The 18,425-nt window shown below is 43.2% G+C and overlaps 1 protein-coding gene across 3 annotated transcripts in view; it reads left to right on the top strand.

Annotated features, from left to right (window-relative positions):
- SCN10A (sodium voltage-gated channel alpha subunit 10) overlaps nt 1–18,425 on the top strand; it is a 92,514-nt gene that overhangs the window by 37,958 nt on the left and 36,131 nt on the right. For all 3 annotated transcript variants that reach the window (XM_047875008.1, XM_047875007.1, XM_047875005.1), the window contains 3 exons: nt 766–877; nt 10,885–11,123; nt 13,569–13,742. In XM_047875008.1, coding sequence (XP_047730964.1) covers nt 766–877; nt 10,885–11,123; nt 13,569–13,742 — 525 coding nt within the window. The remainder of the gene's footprint in view (nt 1–765; nt 878–10,884; nt 11,124–13,568; nt 13,743–18,425) is intronic.

Here is an 18,425-nt window from a genome sequence, read left to right as displayed (position 1 = left end):
GGCATGTGCTCATGCCTGCTGAATTTGGATTCTGAATGTGCAGTGCAGTGCCAGAATCAGCTTCTATGGGCCCCAGACTCCCCACATCTGGGGTAGTGTAGGACTAGAGTTAGAGCATAGAACCCAGATGGAACTTCCCCGGGAAGGCCCAAAGAGGGAAGGTTCAAAAGGGCTGTGTCAAACAACTAACACTGGAGAATCAAGACACACAAATATTCCCTCAGAAAGAAAAGGACCGTGTGGAGCTGGAACTGAGTTATATGCTGGGGAGAGAAAGGGGCCTATCAGAAGGGAGGTCAAAGAAAAACCTGTCCTGGAAGAGGAATTCTGTCTGAACACCATATGCCCAGCGCAGACGAAGTCTTGGAATGACTTCCTGACCCACCGCTCCTGCAGCTGTCACTTCCCTTTAGTAGAAACCTCAGAGACCCTTGAGGCAGCCCCATCCCCACGCTGCTGCCCAAGGACTCTGTCCTCAGGCAGGAATTAGCAGACCCTCAGGTGAGCCCAGGTTACAATGTCAGCTACAAAGCTAGACTCTGCTTGCACCCCCAACTCCATGTCCTGGTCCTCATGCCTAAGCTCTTACCCCAAGTTCAAGAAGCAGCCCCATTTCCCAAATGGGAAAGCACAGCTACAGAGGAACATAGCTTCACCAGGCAACTCACAACCACATGAGATGGGCCAATAAGAGGCTGAGTGACCCATTTTTGCCACTGATGACTTCAGGTTGGGGGAATATCCTGATTGTTTGTGTCCCAGCAGGCATCTGATGCAGGACAGAAGAAGACTTTCTTATCGGCAGAATACCTGAATGAACCTTTCCGAGCCCAAAGGGCAATGAGTGTTGTCAGCATCATGACCTCTGTCCTTGAGGGTAAGTACTGCTCATTGGAATTTCCATCAACTGTGCTGTGATGAGTCTGCATTTGAGCAGCAGAGGGGATGCCCCAAATCTGTGTCAAATATATCGCCCATCTGTGTCCTGGGATCCTAAATACTCCTCTTTCTTATGCCCTTGGTCCCATCACCCTTTATCAATGTGTTTTTTTAAATGTGGATAATTTTTCAAAAACAATAGAATCCAATGAGTTTGAAACACCCTACTCATCTCTTGTTTAAATTAACATCAGCCTCATATGTATTCATAAAACTAAATTTTAGAAAGTGATCTGGCAGAAACCAGAGAATTTCAAGCTACCTCAGGTATGCAAAAAATTTTACAGTCCTTAATTTTCAAGTATGGTGAAATTATCCTGTCATTTTTCATGGTTGTAACTCGTATGGTTATAACTTAATTTCTGTCTCAAGCCCACATTATGCTGAGCATTGGAAGATAATTTAAGTGAATTAATCAGTCAATTTAACTAAATTCTTGTTAATTTAGGGCTCTATCAATCAAATGGGAGCCCATTCAGCCTCCTCAGGGATGTGTCTAAGTTCCAGTTGCTTCTACCAAGCCAGGGGCTGGAAGAAGGCAACAGCACTGGGTCATGGTCACCTGACACACAAGTTCCCAAAGAGCATGATTGTATCCTGTATAAGGCCTGTCTTCTTATCCGGCCTTTATTTTGCCTCAGGGCATGGAAAATATGGCCTTAGTCTTGTCCAGCCATGTGTCTCCCCTAGACAAATTTAACGTGTACTGGGCTGAAGGAGGGAGGGGGAACTTAGATGCTGGTGTGTTCCTGAGAAAGGGCTCTGTGTGCTCCCCTCCCAGCCCTGGACTGAATCCTAACTGTGGGGGAGGGCATGGCGAAACAAACAAAAAAAGATGTTTGAGGGATTTGAAAACAGAGCCAATCTATGCCTTACTTTCTAGGTGACGTGAGAGGTGGCAAGTCTTAGAAAAAGACTCACGTGCCCAGCATGGTACAGAAACTATACAGTAGAGAAGCAGGTGACCTACCTGGGTAGACAAGGCCTGAGGCAGCCTCTGAGAGTGCCCGTGGCCTGCATAGCAGGAAAGTAGCTAGGTGATGACCTTGCCCCACTTGAGGGTTAGGGAAGGTGAGTGAGAGTCAAAGGGAGAACAGCCATCTCCGTGGCTCTCCCACCAGAGACCACATGGGAACTACAATGACTCCAGTAAAATATACTTGGCAATGACCAAGGACCAGCCCAACACTCTTCCGACCCTGAGCTCTCCAGAACTCAGATGCAACCTCAGATAGTGATGTAATAGCAGACACTGAATTAACCAAAACAAGATCCCCAGGTTGAGGACTTGTGGTATATATTGAATTCAATTATGAATTCAAGTTACTTTTCTTGCATGCATGAATTTGTGCTTTGTGAAATGTATACATATTTCAGTAACAACAGTGTGTACATTTTTCTCATATTATTTATCAAAAATCATTTGCCATTGTAATAATGTCTGTATGCCTAACATTTTTTATGGCTGCATAGAATCTAACCATGCTATGCCCATGACTTTTTGTTGGCCAGGTGGGTTGCTTGGATTCTTTTTCCTTTTTGCTCTTAGCCATCAGTTAATGTTAAAAACAAACAGCTTGCTTTTTCATTTATTCCCCAGAATTATCAAGCTTCCTCCTCCTCTTTTTTTTTTTCTTTCATTTGTTTACTCTTCAACAAGCATTTGACAAACACCTGCTATGTGTCTGGCATTACTCCGGTGCTGGGAATTCAGTGGTGAACAAGATAGAAGCCTGCACACGTGGAATCTACATTCTGGGGGGCGGGGTATACAGATAAACCCAAACAGAGATTCAGGTGGGGATAACAGTAGGAGAAAAAAGAAAGTAAGGTAGGAGATGGAGAATAAGGGACTGCAGAGGGGCTGCTTCAGATAGGGGGATGTCGAAGGCCGTTCTCTCTAGGGAGACCAGAAATCTCAATGAAGTAAGAGAAGCCGTCTTATGAGAACCTACAGGACAGAGTTCCATGACAGGTGAAGGGCAAATGCAGTGTAGTTAACGGGAATGAGACAGGAACGAACAAAATGAATGCTCTAAACACATCCCGATTCAGGTAAGAACAAAAGAGATCTCTGAATCAATGAGAAGCAACAGAGGATAATAGTTAAGAACACAGACCCTGGAGCCTGACTGCCTCGGTTTGCATCTTGGCTCTGCCACGTTGGGTAAGCTGTGCAACTTTGGAGCTCCGTTAACTTCTCTGTGCTTCCAGTGCCTAACCTGTAGAAGAGTGAATATGTGTTTATCTTCTAGGGTTTTGTGAGGATTAAGTGGGTTAGCATAAGTAAAGTGCTTAGATCCATGACTGGCATTTGGTAAATATTCAGCAGATGTTGGCTATTCTTTTTCTTTTCTAATATTTATTTATTTATTTATTTATTTATTTATTTATTTATTGGGCGGGAGGGGGGGTGGCAGAGAGAGAGAGAGGAAGAGAAAGAATCCCAAGCACGCTCCACGCTTTCAGCTCAGTCTCACAAATCGTAAGATCATGACCTGAGCTGAAATCAAGGGTCAGACGCTTAACTGACTCAGCCACCCAGGTGCCCCAGACGTTGGCCATTCTTATTTGCTCGGTTGTAAATAAGGGCAGAGGTGTGTCTGTTTTGCTCACAGCTGGATTTCCAGTACCTGAAAGGACAGTGTGTGGCATATAGTAGGCATTCAACAAACAGTTGTTGGTGGATGAGAGTGACTTTTGGGGGTGGTGCTCATTGCAATGACCTGAACTGATAAACAGGAAGAGGATAAGGAATGGTCAGATATCCTGAGGTAGGACGCACTTCCCCTCAAGAAAGGTGCTGTGAGAATAGACTAGGAAAAGCAGGAGACACACGGACATCTTTAAGAGAATCTGGGTACAGACAACCTTAGATTAGGGCAAAGAGGTCAAGGTTGCTTGAGCATAGGGCAGATGACCTGTGATCGTCTCTGGTCTGACATTATAACCACTGCACTCACGGAATACAGGAGGGATGCATGGGGCTGTCAAGGGTTGTGACGAGGTACACAGAAGCCACCTCTTTGGGAATGATCGTGCCCGGGGAAGTTTGACCCAAGCCAATAAGAACTTGGCAGTTCCCTGAGCTCAGGGCACGTGAACCATCTTTGTTTGACACACCAGCAAGCACTTGACAGTTGTCCAGACCAGAAGACCAGAAGCAGGAGCACAGTGTGAGCACAACACAGTCTCTGCCCTCGTGCTGAGTGGGAGAGAGGGACGTGGAACAAATTCTTACCAGGCTGCTGAGTGTCTTGAAGGGGAAGTGTAGGATGCTAAAGGAAATACGGTAAGTTTAGCCTGGGGTTAGGGGAGTATTCCAAGCAGAAAGGACGGCAAAATCTCCGAAGCAGAAGACAGCATAATATCTGAAGAAATGAAAAGGCCTGATGTGGCAGGAACACAGAGAGCGAGGAAGAGAGGGGCTCAAAATAAGGCTAGCGAGATGGACTAGGGCCAGACCCGCAGAATTTCCTACACCAAATTAAGGATTTTGGACTTCATCCTAAAAGCAGTGAGGTGCCATTAAAGGATTGGAGGCAAGGGAGCTACATTTGCATTTTATAAAGGTTACTCTGAATACGTGTAGAGAATGGAATTAAGAGGGGAAGAGTGTTGGCAAGGAAACCAGTGGGGAGGAAACCAGCTGAGAGATGGCAGGGCCTGGACTCTGGGTGGTGGCAGTGGGGGTGATAGGGAAAGGGAGGACTTAAGAGCTAAGAGATGTAGGATCCAGGACTTGGTGGTTTGCACGGTTCTGGCATAAGCGACTGAAGGGATACTCATGAAGGAACGTGTTAGAGGGGTTCACTGGGGAAAGATGAGAGGAAAGATCATCAGTTGAGTCTGGGATATAGTGGGTTTCAGATGCCCTTGGGATATCCAGGTGGGAATGTCCAGTAGGACGTCAGAATTATAATAAATGGGTCTAGAACTTAGAAGATGAGGGTGGCCTAGAGATACAGATTTTAAAGCTGTTTGAATGTAGATAGTAATTTCGGAATGGTGCGAATGGATTAGATGACACAGGGAATTGAGTAAGAGGAGAAGGTCTGGGGCAGAGCTCTAAAGACCCTGTAACGTTTGGTCATTGAGCAGAAGAGACAGAGCCAGCAGAGGAGGCTGAGAAGGAATGCCCAGAAGTAGGAAAAGACCCAGAAGAGCCCAACACAGACCCAAGGGTCTGAATTCCTTCAGGAAGAATACAAAGGTCAAAAGGGACAATGCTACAGAAAGATCAAGTAAGATCAAGCCCAGAAAGAATCCAGGGCTTTAGTCACATGGATATCTTTGGTGATCTGAGCAAAAGAGGATTGGCAGGGTAGGGGAGGAGGCTGAAGAACGGGGGTGCAGTGGTGGAGAAGGACATATTGTATACAGACACATTTTTCAAAAGTTTGCCTGTGAAGGGGAAGAGATAGAAAATGACACCAGCGTGTAGGTAGCTTTGAAGGAAGATTTTTTTTGCTTCTTGTGTGGAGTTTTTAAAAAGCATATTTGCAGCAACGTGGATGGAACTGGAAGGGACTATGCTGAGTGAAATAAGTCAGAGAAGGACAGATATCATATGTTTTCACTCATAAGTGGATCTTGAGGAACTTAACAGAAGACCATGGGGGGGGGGGGAAGGGAAGGGGAAAAATAGTTACAGAGAGGGAGGGAGGCAAACCATAAGAGACTCTTAAATACAGAGAACAAACTGAGGGTGGATGGGGGGTGGGGGAGGGGGGAGAGTGGGTGATGGGCACTTGTTGGGATGAGTGCTGGCTGTTGTATGTAAGCCAATTTGGCAATAAGTTATATTTAAAAAGACAAAAAAAAATAATAATAAAGTTCATCTTGACCTGAATAAATAAATGAATGAATGGATGGATGGATGGATGGATGGATGGATGAATGAATGAATAAATAAATAAATAAATAAATAAATAAATGCAAGTAAGCATATTTACATGCTAATGGGGAGGATCCATAAGAATGGGAAAGAATGAAGATAAAGGAAAGAGAACATTCCATCAATTCCTGGCATGGCAGGAGAGGATGCACAAGTGGAGACTGTTAACGGGAGGAGGGACATCTCTTTAACTGTAACAGAAGGAAAGGAAGAGGTTCTTTCTGGATTAGGTTTCTGCAGGAGGTTCTTTTAGGGCAAAGAGCTGTCTGTGATCATGTCCCAAGCTTGCAAGTGCATGATTCTCTGAGACTCTGTATCCCCCCAGATAATCAAGGTCAGCAATGTTCAGGCTATTTACAAGGCTGAGGGTTTTCCTGTGCCACCTCACAGACAGGGGCTTCCTGCCGTAATGGCGCATCCTCAGGATTCCTCCCGCAACACTGCTGCCCGCGCTTCTTAGTGCCAAAATAGGTCCGGGGAAGCGCCTACTTTTGTTTCAACTAGAAATGATTGATTTTGCACCACCCCCCCCCCCCCACCGCCCAGGGTATGCCAACTGCGTTAGAAAACCATGCTGTGCCAGTTTACGTATCTGTCATTTAAAGTGCCCTTTCGGAGCACTCTCCTGTACCCTGACTGACCTGTGCAGTATTTGAAAGCCTTTGCACATAACTTATGATTTGAGTTTACAGATGTTTTTGACTTTCATCAAAAACATCAAAAATAGAGTTTGCATGTCTATTTCTGAGTTTCCTTGATGCCTTTAGTGGTTTCTGGAAGTCGAAGGACGGCACATTCTTTTTTTTTTTCAATCTGTGAAGATGTTTTTCAGTTTTTTAGATATAATTGACAAAATTGTAAGATATTTAAAGTGCACATTGTGAAGATTTGATACATGTATACATTGTGAAAGGATTTCGCTAACTAGTTAATGACCACACCCCTCACAACTCACACATTCATCTTTTTTTGGAAGATTCCACATAGGTACATGATTCTATATAGTATCAGTATTTATCTTTCTTTGTCTGACTTAATTTCACTTGGCATAATGCCCTCAAGATTGAGGGCAGACACCAAGATTTCCTTCTTTCTCATGACTGAATAATATTTTAATGCATGGATAGAGGTGTGGGGGTGGGGGTGTGTTTCACATCTTTATCCATTCATCTCCTGATGGACACTTAGATTGTTTCTGTATCTTGGCTATTGTGAATAGTGCAGCAATAAACATCAGGGTGCAGATGTCTCTTTGAGATAGTAATTTTATTTCCTTTGGATATATACCCAGATGTGGAATTGTTGGGTCACATGGTAGTTCTATTTTAAATGTTTTGAGGAATCTCCATACTGTTTCCCAGAGTGCCTGCACCAATTTACATCCCCACCAGCAGTGCACAGGATTCCCTTTTCTCCATATCCTTGCCAGCACATATTACCTCCTGTCTTTGATGATAGCCATTCTAACAGGTGTGAGAATACGTCACTGTATTTTTAATTGCATTTCCCTGATGATTCGTGATGTGAGCATCTTTTCATGTACCTGTAAGCCATTTCCACATCTTCTTTAGAAAAATGTCTCCTCAGTTCCTCTGCCCATTTTAAAATCAGGTTATTTGGTTTTTTGCTACCAATTTGTAGGCGTTATTTACACATTTTGGCTATTAACTCCTTATCAGATATGTGATTTGCAAATATTCTCTCATTCAATAAGTTGCCCTTTCCTTTTGTTGGTGGTTTCCTTTGCTGTGCAGAAGCTTTTTAGGTTGATGTATTCCATGTGTTTATTTTTGCTTTTGTTGACTTTGCTTTTGGTATCAAATCCAAAAAATCATTGCTAAGAATTTGCATTTCTATTTCTCAGTCTCCTTGATGCTTTTGTTGATTTCTGGAAGTAGAAGGGGAGCATATTCCTTACTCCGTTGCTCTAAATAAAATCTCTTTATCAAATTTTTATTTAGAATGCTTTTGTTTGAGTAAGCAATATGTTATATGGGATTTAAAAGATACTAAAGGGCACATTAAAAAAAGGGGAATATTCTTCTGTCTACCCAACTCTCTTCTCCAGAAACAGTGTCCAAACCAATTGTTTTGTGTTTCCTCCCCAAAATAATTTAGTATGTTCAATCAAAAATATATAGTCTTTTTTTTTCCCCCTTGCAAATGGTAGCATATCACATATGCTATTCTGTGCCATAATTTTTTCAGTGACTATATTTTGAAAATCATCCTACATAGTACCCTTACACTTTCCGGTAACTGTTAGTATTACATTGCATAGATGGTACCGTAATTTGGTTAATCGTTCCCTTCTTGATGGGAAGTAAATTCTGCAGTCACTACATCACTTTCTACACGTACTATATAGGTTAAATGCCTTGAAGTGAAATCGCTTTGTCACAGGGGATAGGCATTGTCAGTTTTGACGGACAATGGATACTCTGCATAAATGTATCAACCCTCACCCACCCAAGCAATGGATGATAACTGCCTTTCAACCCACATCCTCCCAAACGCAATTATCAAACTGTCTTTATCTTTGCAAATCTGATCCATGAAATAATGTCTTAGTATAGCTTCGTCTTGCATTTCTCTCATTTTGAGTATTACTGGACATCTTTTTGAATATTTATAAACCATTTGAATTTTCTCTTTAGAAACTGCCTAATCATTTTTCTGCTAGGTTGATCTTTTCCTCATTGATTTTTAAGAGTTCTTACATATTAATGAAATGAGCATTTTGTCTGCGACATGAGCCACAATTATTTTTCTCAGTTATTTTTTTTTACTTTATTTGACAAAATGTTTTGAAGATTTTAAAGGCTTACAAGATTATAAGTCATTACAACAACGTGATATTGAAAATAAATAGTCTGATCTATGGAAGAGAAATGGACATGTGCATATGAAAATATATGGATATGTGGAAATAACTTATCAAAATGAAATTTCAAATCCTTTGGAAAATGAGATATTTTGCAATAAACAGTGTTGATATAAATAACAAGAGGTTGGGAAAAATAAACTGGCTCAATATCTTACTCCTTATTCAAAATAAACTCCAAATGCACCAAAATTTTAAGGGAGAGGTGAAACTACAAAAGAACCAGAAAGAAATGTGAGTAGGCATTTTTCACATCTTGCGATGAGAATGGCTTATGTGCAAGGCACGAGAGCAAGGAAACACAAAGAACAACGTGGATAAATGTGACTACATATAAATTTCTTATCCACCTATGTGAAAATAAAACAGCAAAATTTGGGAGGATACATTTATTTCTATGAATTCATTTCTTTTGAAAAAATGTATATAGCAAAAAAATTCAAGTACTCCAAATACACATACGATGAAAACTTCTTTCCCACTAAAGATCCTTCTGCTCCCCAGTATTCCAGTATTTCAGTGTACTCCCCCAGTTTCTCTTATATCCTTCACGCCATATTCTATGCATTTATACTCATGCACGCGTCACATATATATAAGGTTTTTTTTACATCATCATAAATAAATCTGCCTCATCATTTTTCATAATGGACTTTATCAATTGTTTCTGTTATTACTATTACTATTATTATTATTATCGTTATTACTATTATAAATAATGAACATCATCTTTCCTTGCCATGTGGGCTGGTGTATCTGTAGAGTGCATAACTTACAGGTACATTTATAGATAGATCTAAAGCTATGCAGTTGCCTTCTGTAGAGGTGGCCCCAGGTGCACATCTACATGGAGATTTAATGGAAGCAGCTAGAGATGAGCCTGGTGCTTAGGGGAAAAAAAATCAGTAACTCAACATATAATCTGGGGGGAGATAGCATGATGATGGTTTTTTAGGGCCATGGGGCTCAATGAGATTACCTAGAGAGGGAAAAAAAGAAATATCAAGGAGAGAATGCTTGACATCTCCAACATTCAGAGGGAAGAAGAGGAAAGAGAGCACCTGAAATTGAGAAGACGCAGTCACTGATATGGGAGAAAAACCAAGAGATAATGATGTCCTGGAAGCTAGACAAGGGATTTCAAGGACCGTGTTATAACTTCTGTCAGATGCTATGAAAGGCAGAGGAAGGGGATAATTGGGAAATGATCATTTAAATGGGGAAGGGGTAGAAGCCTGATTCCAGGGGTCAAGGAGGGAACAGGAAGTGAGAAAACAGAGAAAATTAAGTGTAGAAAACTCTTACAAGGAATTTTGCTGTTGAGGGGACAGTAAATGAAGGATAACATGTGGTCCAGGGAGATCTTTTGAAAAGTGGACCTACACTTAAAGCATGCTCACGTGCTGATGGGAACAATCCAGAGAGGGGAGAGAGGGGATGACACAAGCCTTGATCAGGTGCGCAGGTAAGAGTAGAGTGAGCCCATGTGCTGGGGGCAGGACGGGGTGCAGAACATGGTGGGGGCGGAGGGACTTATAGATTCCTTGGAGGAAGAAGAGGCAGTTCTTTTGTGAGTGATTCTTTATTCTGAGGTAAGTCAAAGGGAGCTGGTCAGCAGAAAGTGAGGACTAGATGTGGGGGAGGTTGGAGGAGAGAGGGGAAAGTGAGAAATGCTGGTCTGGAAGACTGAACGAGTGGACTGAAATGAGAAACATGGCAGAATTTCTGACAGTGGGACCAGTCAGCACGGCTGTGTAGTTTTGCTAACCAGGTTCACCTGGTTGGGTGCAGGGGGAGAGAAGTCTGCCTGTTGAGGGGAAGCGAGGAGGGGAGAAGGGCAAAGGAACTGAGGGTGTCTGCAAAGGAGTATATAGAGGAGTGGACATGAAATCTACGCCAGGTGAATTAAGAACTAGGAGCATGACATAGGTGATGGGCAGTTAAAAAGTCCATGCTTTGGGACACTGAATGGGGACAGATATTAGACTGCACTTGCTGGACTGAAGGAGCTCAGAAAGTAGGAAATGGTCATCAGCGCAAGGTGCTGGATTGGAGATTGCAAGTGGCAGTTATTGGTAATGACAAAATCTAGGGGATGGCCAGGGGATGGGAGTCTGAGGAGACACATGGCTGACAACTGTCACTGACCACTCCTGTGATACAGAATTCGAGGAGTCTGAACGGAGGTGCCCACCCTGCTTGACCAGCTTGGCTAAGAAGTATCTGATCTGGGAATGCTGCCCCACATGGGTGAAGCTCAAGACACTTCTCTTTGGGATAGTGACAGACCCCTTTGCGGAGCTCACCATCACCTTGTGCATCGTGGTGAACACAGTCTTCATGGCCATGGAGCATCACCGCATGAGCCCCGCCTTCGAAGCCATGCTCCAGATAGGCAACATTGTGAGTGACTGGCAGCCTTCGCCCAGCTGTCATGGCAGGGGACTCTGGGTGGGGTGGCCGCATACCCTCATTCATTGGAGTGTTGATCCAGCTAACAGAGGGGCAGTGCTGGAGATGTGCGCACACTGAGGGCAGGAAATCAAGCCTGGAGGGCCAGGCTGAGCTGGTGGGAATTGCCCTGGGACAAACCAGCACAGGGAAATGGACCTAGAGAGTCCTGCCCAAGGGGCAGCTGGCTCCCTCTTTTCAGATCTTAGGTCAGGCTCTTGAATTCTCTGGATCTCAGCTGCCTCTACCTTGAAACTAGGATAAACGTCACTTGCCCATCTTAAGACAGTCTATGGACTTGCAAGGTTTCCTCTTAGTTTTATTGCTTTTATGACTGTAAATCACAGTGGTGGTAGTTTTTCAGTGATGTCATTTAAGGGCAGACAGTCGGAGAGGAGTCAGGAAGACAGTGAAAGGGCGGGAACCTGGAAATGTGGTTGCTGTTGTAACAAAAGCGCCAGGGAGTCAGAACTTTTCTTTTGTATCTGGTTTAGACAGGACACTACTTTAAATTGTCCTCTATTTTTTTTTTTAGTATTACTTGCTTGTAACAAGATAAAATCCGTGCTAGACTTTGTTACATGATAAGCAGAAGCTGGGAAGGTCAGGGTCCTGCCTCCAAGTCCACTGTAGTGTCCACCCCACTAGAGATGGCCTTCTGGGTCTACCAGGACCGTCCAGCTCTTCTGACTCCTTGGAGGCTGCAGACAAGTGGAAGGAGGGGTCTCGGGGGCAATGGGACTACTCTTCCCTAGAAACCCGCCCTTCCCCCGAATCCAGGGAAGTGATAAGGACTCCAGCAGGTTCTGGGACACTGTGGCTCCAGCATGCCTTACGTTTTGGCAACACTTGGGCTGAGAGCCCACATTCTATTCCAAGTTGATATGAAGAGGGGAAGTGGAAAGAGAAGGAAGGCCGTATTTCCAAGAAGTCAGCACAGACCACAGAGGGTCTTACAGAAGAGACCTCTGATCCCCCACCCTCATTTTATAGCAAGAGAAGTTGAGACAAGAAAGAAAAAAGGCCTTTACTGCTGGGCCAGAGCAGAGTGCCATGTTTTAAAGAGAAAGCAAGACAGGCAGGCAGAGTTCGGTACCTTGTAAGAGTTATCTCTAAGACACAACAATGCTATGAGGCTCTCACCACCCTCACAGCCCCAAAGAGGGCACTGAGACTAAGAGAGGTTAAGTGTCCTGCCCCATATGGCACGGGCAGTAGCAGTGGGGCCAATTAACCCAGGACCCAGGTCTCTGTAGGACACAGGACCTCAGCCTCACCCCTACCGCGCCTCACTTGCCTACACAGGGCACTCAGTGCATGCTCTTTGAATTTGTACAGTTGCAATCTGTGGCATTAGGCAGGTCACTTAAACTCCCAGCCTTTCCTCGTATGTGAAAGGCTTTGCTGAGAGCAAATGAGAGAACCACACCTGACCCATCTACCTTACTTTTCTCCCTTCCCTGTTGCTTGTCCTGTGACCTGAGCCTGGGCCTGACCTCTTTCAATGTCAGAATCCTCTCCTGTTTACGACAACTAAAGACACTCAGAGCTGAAATTAGAGATAATTTCTTCTTCTTCTTCTTCTTCTTCTTCTTCTTCTTCTTCTTCTAGTTTAATAGCTATTATTTATTAATGAGCTATATTGGCCAGGACCTTTGCTAAGAACTGTGTATGCATTATCTCATTTTATGCCCATTATACAGATGAGTAAATTGAGGTAGAGAGAGGACGCATTACTTGTGCAAGCTTTTATAAACTAGGACATGGCCGAATTGAACTTTTTTTTTTTAATGTTTATTTACTTTTCAGAGAGAGAGAGAGAGAGAGAGAGAGAGACAGAGTACGAGCCAGGGAGGGGCAGAGAGAGAGGGAGACACAAAATCTGAAGCAGCCTCCAGATTTTGTCTGGGCTGACAGCTCAGAGCCTAAAGCAGGGCTCGAACCCATGAACCGTGAGATCATGACCTGAGCTGAAGTTGGATGCTTAACCGACTGAGCCACCCAGGCATCCTTGAGTTGAACTTTTATCTAGGTCTATGTTGGCCCACAATCCAAGCTTTTAAACAACTGAACCAGATTGACTTCTCATTTAGATAATCATATAATAATTATTATCCCAACGATTATCCACCCCTACGACCATACGTATGGAAACACTGAAGCTTGGGTTCTAACGCACATCCTGAGCACTGGTCCAGAGGTTACTCTGTGCTACCACACTGAGTGTTCCCATCCCCAGTCCTTCAAGAACCCGCAGACTACAGAGAAACTGAATAAAAACAAAGTAAAAGGATTTGCTATTTTATTTTTAAACTAGACATTTCCCTGTTGCCCTATTTGTCCTTACCCCCTGACCCCACAGACCCTGGTAAGATGGACCCTTGTTTCCAACCACAGGTCTTTACTGTGTTTTTTACTGCTGAAATGGTCTTCAAAATCATTGCCTTCGACCCCTACTATTACTTCCAGAAGAGATGGAACATCTTTGACTGCATCATCGTCACCGTGAGCCTGATAGAGCTGGGTGCGGCCAAGAAGGGAAGCCTGTCAGTGCTGCGGACCTTCCGCTTGGTAATGTTCTCTCTTAGCGCCTTGGGGAGACTCCCCCCACACTGAGGGAGCCACACCCCTGGGAACAGACCCTGTCCTCTGGGGACCCCACCAGCCAGAAAACTTTTCTGTTTCTGTGCCTGGGTAGGGGAGGCAGGACACGGCTCCAAGGGGCTGGAGACTTGGTCCTTTCTACTTATTCAAAGTGGGGGTGTGCCTTCTCCAGGCCTGGGCTCCCTCACCTGTGCCCTCCTGTTCTCTTATCAAATAGCAGTCGCAATGGTAATCGTAGCAGCTACTCTTTCTTGAGCATGGACACTGTGTCAGGCACAGTGCTAACCCCTTGACATAGCATGGCATGGCTCGTTGGCATGGGCTCACTACCGTCCTCAGCATTGTCTCAGTGCCTCCGGGGGCCCAGTGTCCAGGTCTGGAGAGAGAGGACAGAGCGAAGGAGACAGGGCCTAGCAATCTCACTTCTAGGCCAGAAAGTCTGCTTGGGGCCCCAGTGTGGGAGCCAGCACACCAGCACGGAGCTCCCAGACTTAGTGGGGTGGCAAACCCAAAGGCCTGCAGGAACCAAGCAGGCGACAACAGAAAGCCGGCCAAGGAAAAGATCCTGGCACTGGACGTCTGTCTCAAGTAAACAGGTAGGCAGACCCCGCACCAGAGCACGACTCCAGGGAGGGGCATTTACATGAGACTCAGGATGATGTAAGCCAAGGAGGCGGCCCTATCCATTATTGTCAGAGTTTGCGATTTTTCACGAGAAACCAGAAATCCAGATTTTAATACTGACTACTCATCCAATTTTTGAAAAAGCAGTCTAAAGGCCAAAGGAAGCATGTCCTGGGAAACACAAGCTTGTGTTGTGTCCCGCCAGTTTGGGACATCTGCTTGACGTGATGTCTCTTGCTGTACTAAAGGAGAGAAGGGCACAGTGGGCCTATGGGCCCTTTACCCATAACCTGAAAACTTGAGAAGGTAGGAATTAAAACACGTTTTTAGAAGGACAGATTTCTCTACGTATCTAGAAAATGATATCAAGGGTCAGGCACCTAAGTTAATGGCCAATGTGGGACACCCGTGTACAAACATTGAGGGAGCAAGATTCCATACTCCCTATGCCCTGAGAGGGCCTGAAGTTAGTTTCCTAATAGAATACGGACATTTTTGATACCCTTGGGGAAACACAAGCTTGGTGCTTTAACATCTACATGCTTCTTTTGCTCTGGTTCCAGGAAGCCTGTATTCTCAGACAACTACAAATAGGCAGGTTTACTCTCAGCTGGGGCCTACAGAATTCGCCAGGCACCTGCCCTCCTCCCCCCACCTTCCTGCCCCTGACATGCTGTTCAACCCACCATTCCCTAACCACGGCCACCACCCCCATCCCTTTCTGGGGGTTCCTCCTCCGCCATCTCCCTATTCCTCATTACCCGGCTTAGATACCGTGGTCCTTTAGTATTAACACACCTTGGAAACAAACTCAACCACCTTCTGCCTCTGGCCCTTCACATTTTTGTTTTTGGCAAAATCCTACCAAATATTGAAGTTAAAGCCAAATACTCCCTCTGCCGTGCCTGCACCTGATCTAGAGACATTACCACAAGAAACTCACACAGCCCAGATCACCAGTTTCGTAGCTTTTATACAGGCTTTGTTTCTTAGAACAGTTGTCGATTTTTTCAGAAACATTGAGCGGACAGAACACACAGTTGCCATATACTCCACCCCCACCCCCCGCCCCGGCCAGCCACACACACACACGTGCACACGGTTTCTCCTAGCATTATCGTCTTACGTTAGCGAGGCACATTGCTTACAAGTAACTCCTCAGTGGTCTCCCATTGCTCTGAGAATAATACCCAGAGTCCTTGTGATGATTCCCAGAGTTTGGCATAATCGGGGCCTTGCCTACCTCTGCAAACAGTCTCGTCTTTGCTCCAGCCACAGAAACCTCTTCCTTCACCACATGTGACAGAGCTATTCCTGCTTCTGGACCTTTACGCATCCATTCCCTGGACCCGGAATGCCTTTCCCCAGTCTTTACTTAGATCATTCATTCTTGTTTTTCCTGGCTCAACCCACACGTCACCTCCTCAGAGAGGCCCTCCCCGGCCACATTATCTAAAGTTGGATTCTGCCATCAGATGAACCTGTTGTACCCAGTTTACCATCATCCTGATATCCCATGAGACAACACCCAGGGTTTCCTCGTCCACCATTCTAACCCAAGGCCCAGCACATAGTAGGGACTCAGTAAACACTTGTTGATTGAAGGAAGGAAGGAAAGAAAGGAGGGGAAAAAAAGGAAAGAAGGAAGAAATGAAAATGCTGTGTGTCTTCTCTCTTGCTTTTTGCTCCCTCTCAAAGTAGCATTGCCTCCCTTCCCATCATTTAAATTCTTGCTCCGTTAATCCACTGGTTCATCTTTGTAGCAAAACCGCATGTCCTAATTACTGCAATTGCCTTGATCGTGTCTGTGTCTTTTAGGCAAGTCGCCCACCTTGTTTCATTTCTTTAAGAATATCTAGGTCCCTGTACCTCCATATTCATTTTAGAATCAATCTGCCAAGTTACATCCCCACGTGCACACAAAACTGTTGTTCTTTCCTACTGGGACTGTAAGAATTTATATATCAATTTGGGAAGGAATGCAACCTTTACCTTATGAAGTCTTCTGACCTATGAAAACAACACACTCTCCATTTTTTTAAGCTTTCAATAGTTGTATAATTTCTCCATAAAGTTTTATAATTTTTTCCATAAGGAATTTTCCCCATCTTTTGTTAGATTTATTCCTGATATACCCTAGTTCATTATGCTATTCTAAATTAAATCTCTTTTTAAATGTCCTTTTCTAGAGTTGTTGTTGTGGGGTTTTTTTTCCTATTTAGCATTTTTACATCCAGACGATTCTTATTAATTCTGATTTATCTATATAACCCCTTAAATTTTTTAACACAATCATGTCATATGCAAATAAGGAGTTTTGTTTCTTTTTTTTTTTTTTTTTTTTTAATCATTACACCATTTGATTCTTTTTACCACACTATTGTGCTGATCAGGACATCCAGTAAGCTGTTGAAAGGAAGTATTAATAGCAGACATCCTGGCTGGTTTCTTGATTTCAAAGAGAGTGTTTTCAATATTTCCCCAAGTCTAATATTTGTTTTTTGAGAGATAAGAAGAAAACTTTATCAGTTTAGGAAGTTTCCTTTGTCAAGAATACCCATCATGAAGGGATGTTCAATTTTATCAGACAATTGTTCTGCATGTATTAAGATAATCAAATGATTTTTGTCCTTTAACGTGTTAAGGTGGTGAATTATATTAATTGATTTTCTACTGTTAAATCAACTTTGTCTTCCTGGGATAAACCCGATTTGATTGTGATACATTTTTTTTTATATATATACATTGGAAGATTCAGTTTGCTAATAATTTGCTTAAAATGTCTGCATCTGTATTGATGAGTAGTATTTGGTCTCTAATTTTCTTTCCTACACTCCCTTGCCGGGTTTTAGCATCTAGGTATCAAGGCTGGGCGAATTCCCACAAAAAGAGGTGAAAAATGGTCCTCTTCCTCCACACCCAATCTTTGGGTGAGATTGGAGTGATTTGTTCCTTCTAGGGTTGGTAGGATGCACCAATGAGGCCATCTGAGGTCAAGGTTTTTCATTACTGACCTAATTTTCTTATTGGCTGCGGGACTAGTCAGGTTTTCTGTTTCTCAGATTGGTTTTGGTAAGTTATATTTTTCTAAAAATTTCCCTTATCTAAATTTTCAAGTTTTTTTGGCATAAAGTCATGAATGCTATGCCATTATATTTTAAGGATCTATATCACCTGTACTTATGTTACCTTTTTCTTTCTTTAAAAATAGTAAAATGCCACCAAGTGTGCTTTGTCTCATCTTATTAGCCTTGCCAAAGGTCATCAATTCAGTCTTTTCAAAGAACCAACTTTTAGTTTGTTGATCTCCTCTCCTTCATTGATGTTTTCTATTTTAAGTAATCCTGCTTCTTATCTTAATTGCATCCTCTGTCCTACATATTTTATGCTTTTCTAACTTCTTAAGATGGAATTTCCAACCTATTTTCCTTTCCAATATATTCATTGAAGACTTGACTTCCTTCTAAGAACTGCCTTCATATGTAGAACTTTCCTTATTGTTTGGTTCTAAATATTTTCTAATTTCAAATCTGACTTATTCTTCGACTCAAAGGTTAATTAGAAGCTCAGTTCTTAATTTCTGGTTATCTCTATGCCACCGAGTTCTAGCTTAATTTTATTATAGTCAGAGAACATACACTGCATGTTTAATGCTTTGAAATTTATTGTAATTTTCTTTTGGCCCAGCGTGTTGAAAATGTTCCTTATTCACCTGAAAAGGTGTCTTCTGCAGTTACAGGGTACAATACTCTGCGTATGTCCATGGGATAGAGAAAGTTCATTGTGTGGTCCAAATATTCTAAATCCCTGCGTATTTTTATCTGCCTGTTCTAGCAATTACTGAGATGGTAGTGTGTAAAAATATCTCCCACTATGATTATGGCATGGTCTGTTTCTCCTTATGGTACTATCTTGAGGCTGTGTTATTAAATGCATACATATTTTAAGTTGTTATATCTTCCCTGTAAAATGAAACTTTTATCAGTAAGAATTGACCTTCTTTCTCCCTCAAAATGCTTTTTGCCT

The sequence above is a fragment of the Prionailurus viverrinus genome, chromosome C2 (assembly GCF_022837055.1).
Source record: "Prionailurus viverrinus isolate Anna chromosome C2, UM_Priviv_1.0, whole genome shotgun sequence".
Taxonomy (NCBI): domain Eukaryota; kingdom Metazoa; phylum Chordata; class Mammalia; order Carnivora; family Felidae; genus Prionailurus; species Prionailurus viverrinus.
Note: the sequence above shows the minus strand (reverse complement) of the source record. Positions and strands in the feature narration are given on the sequence as shown.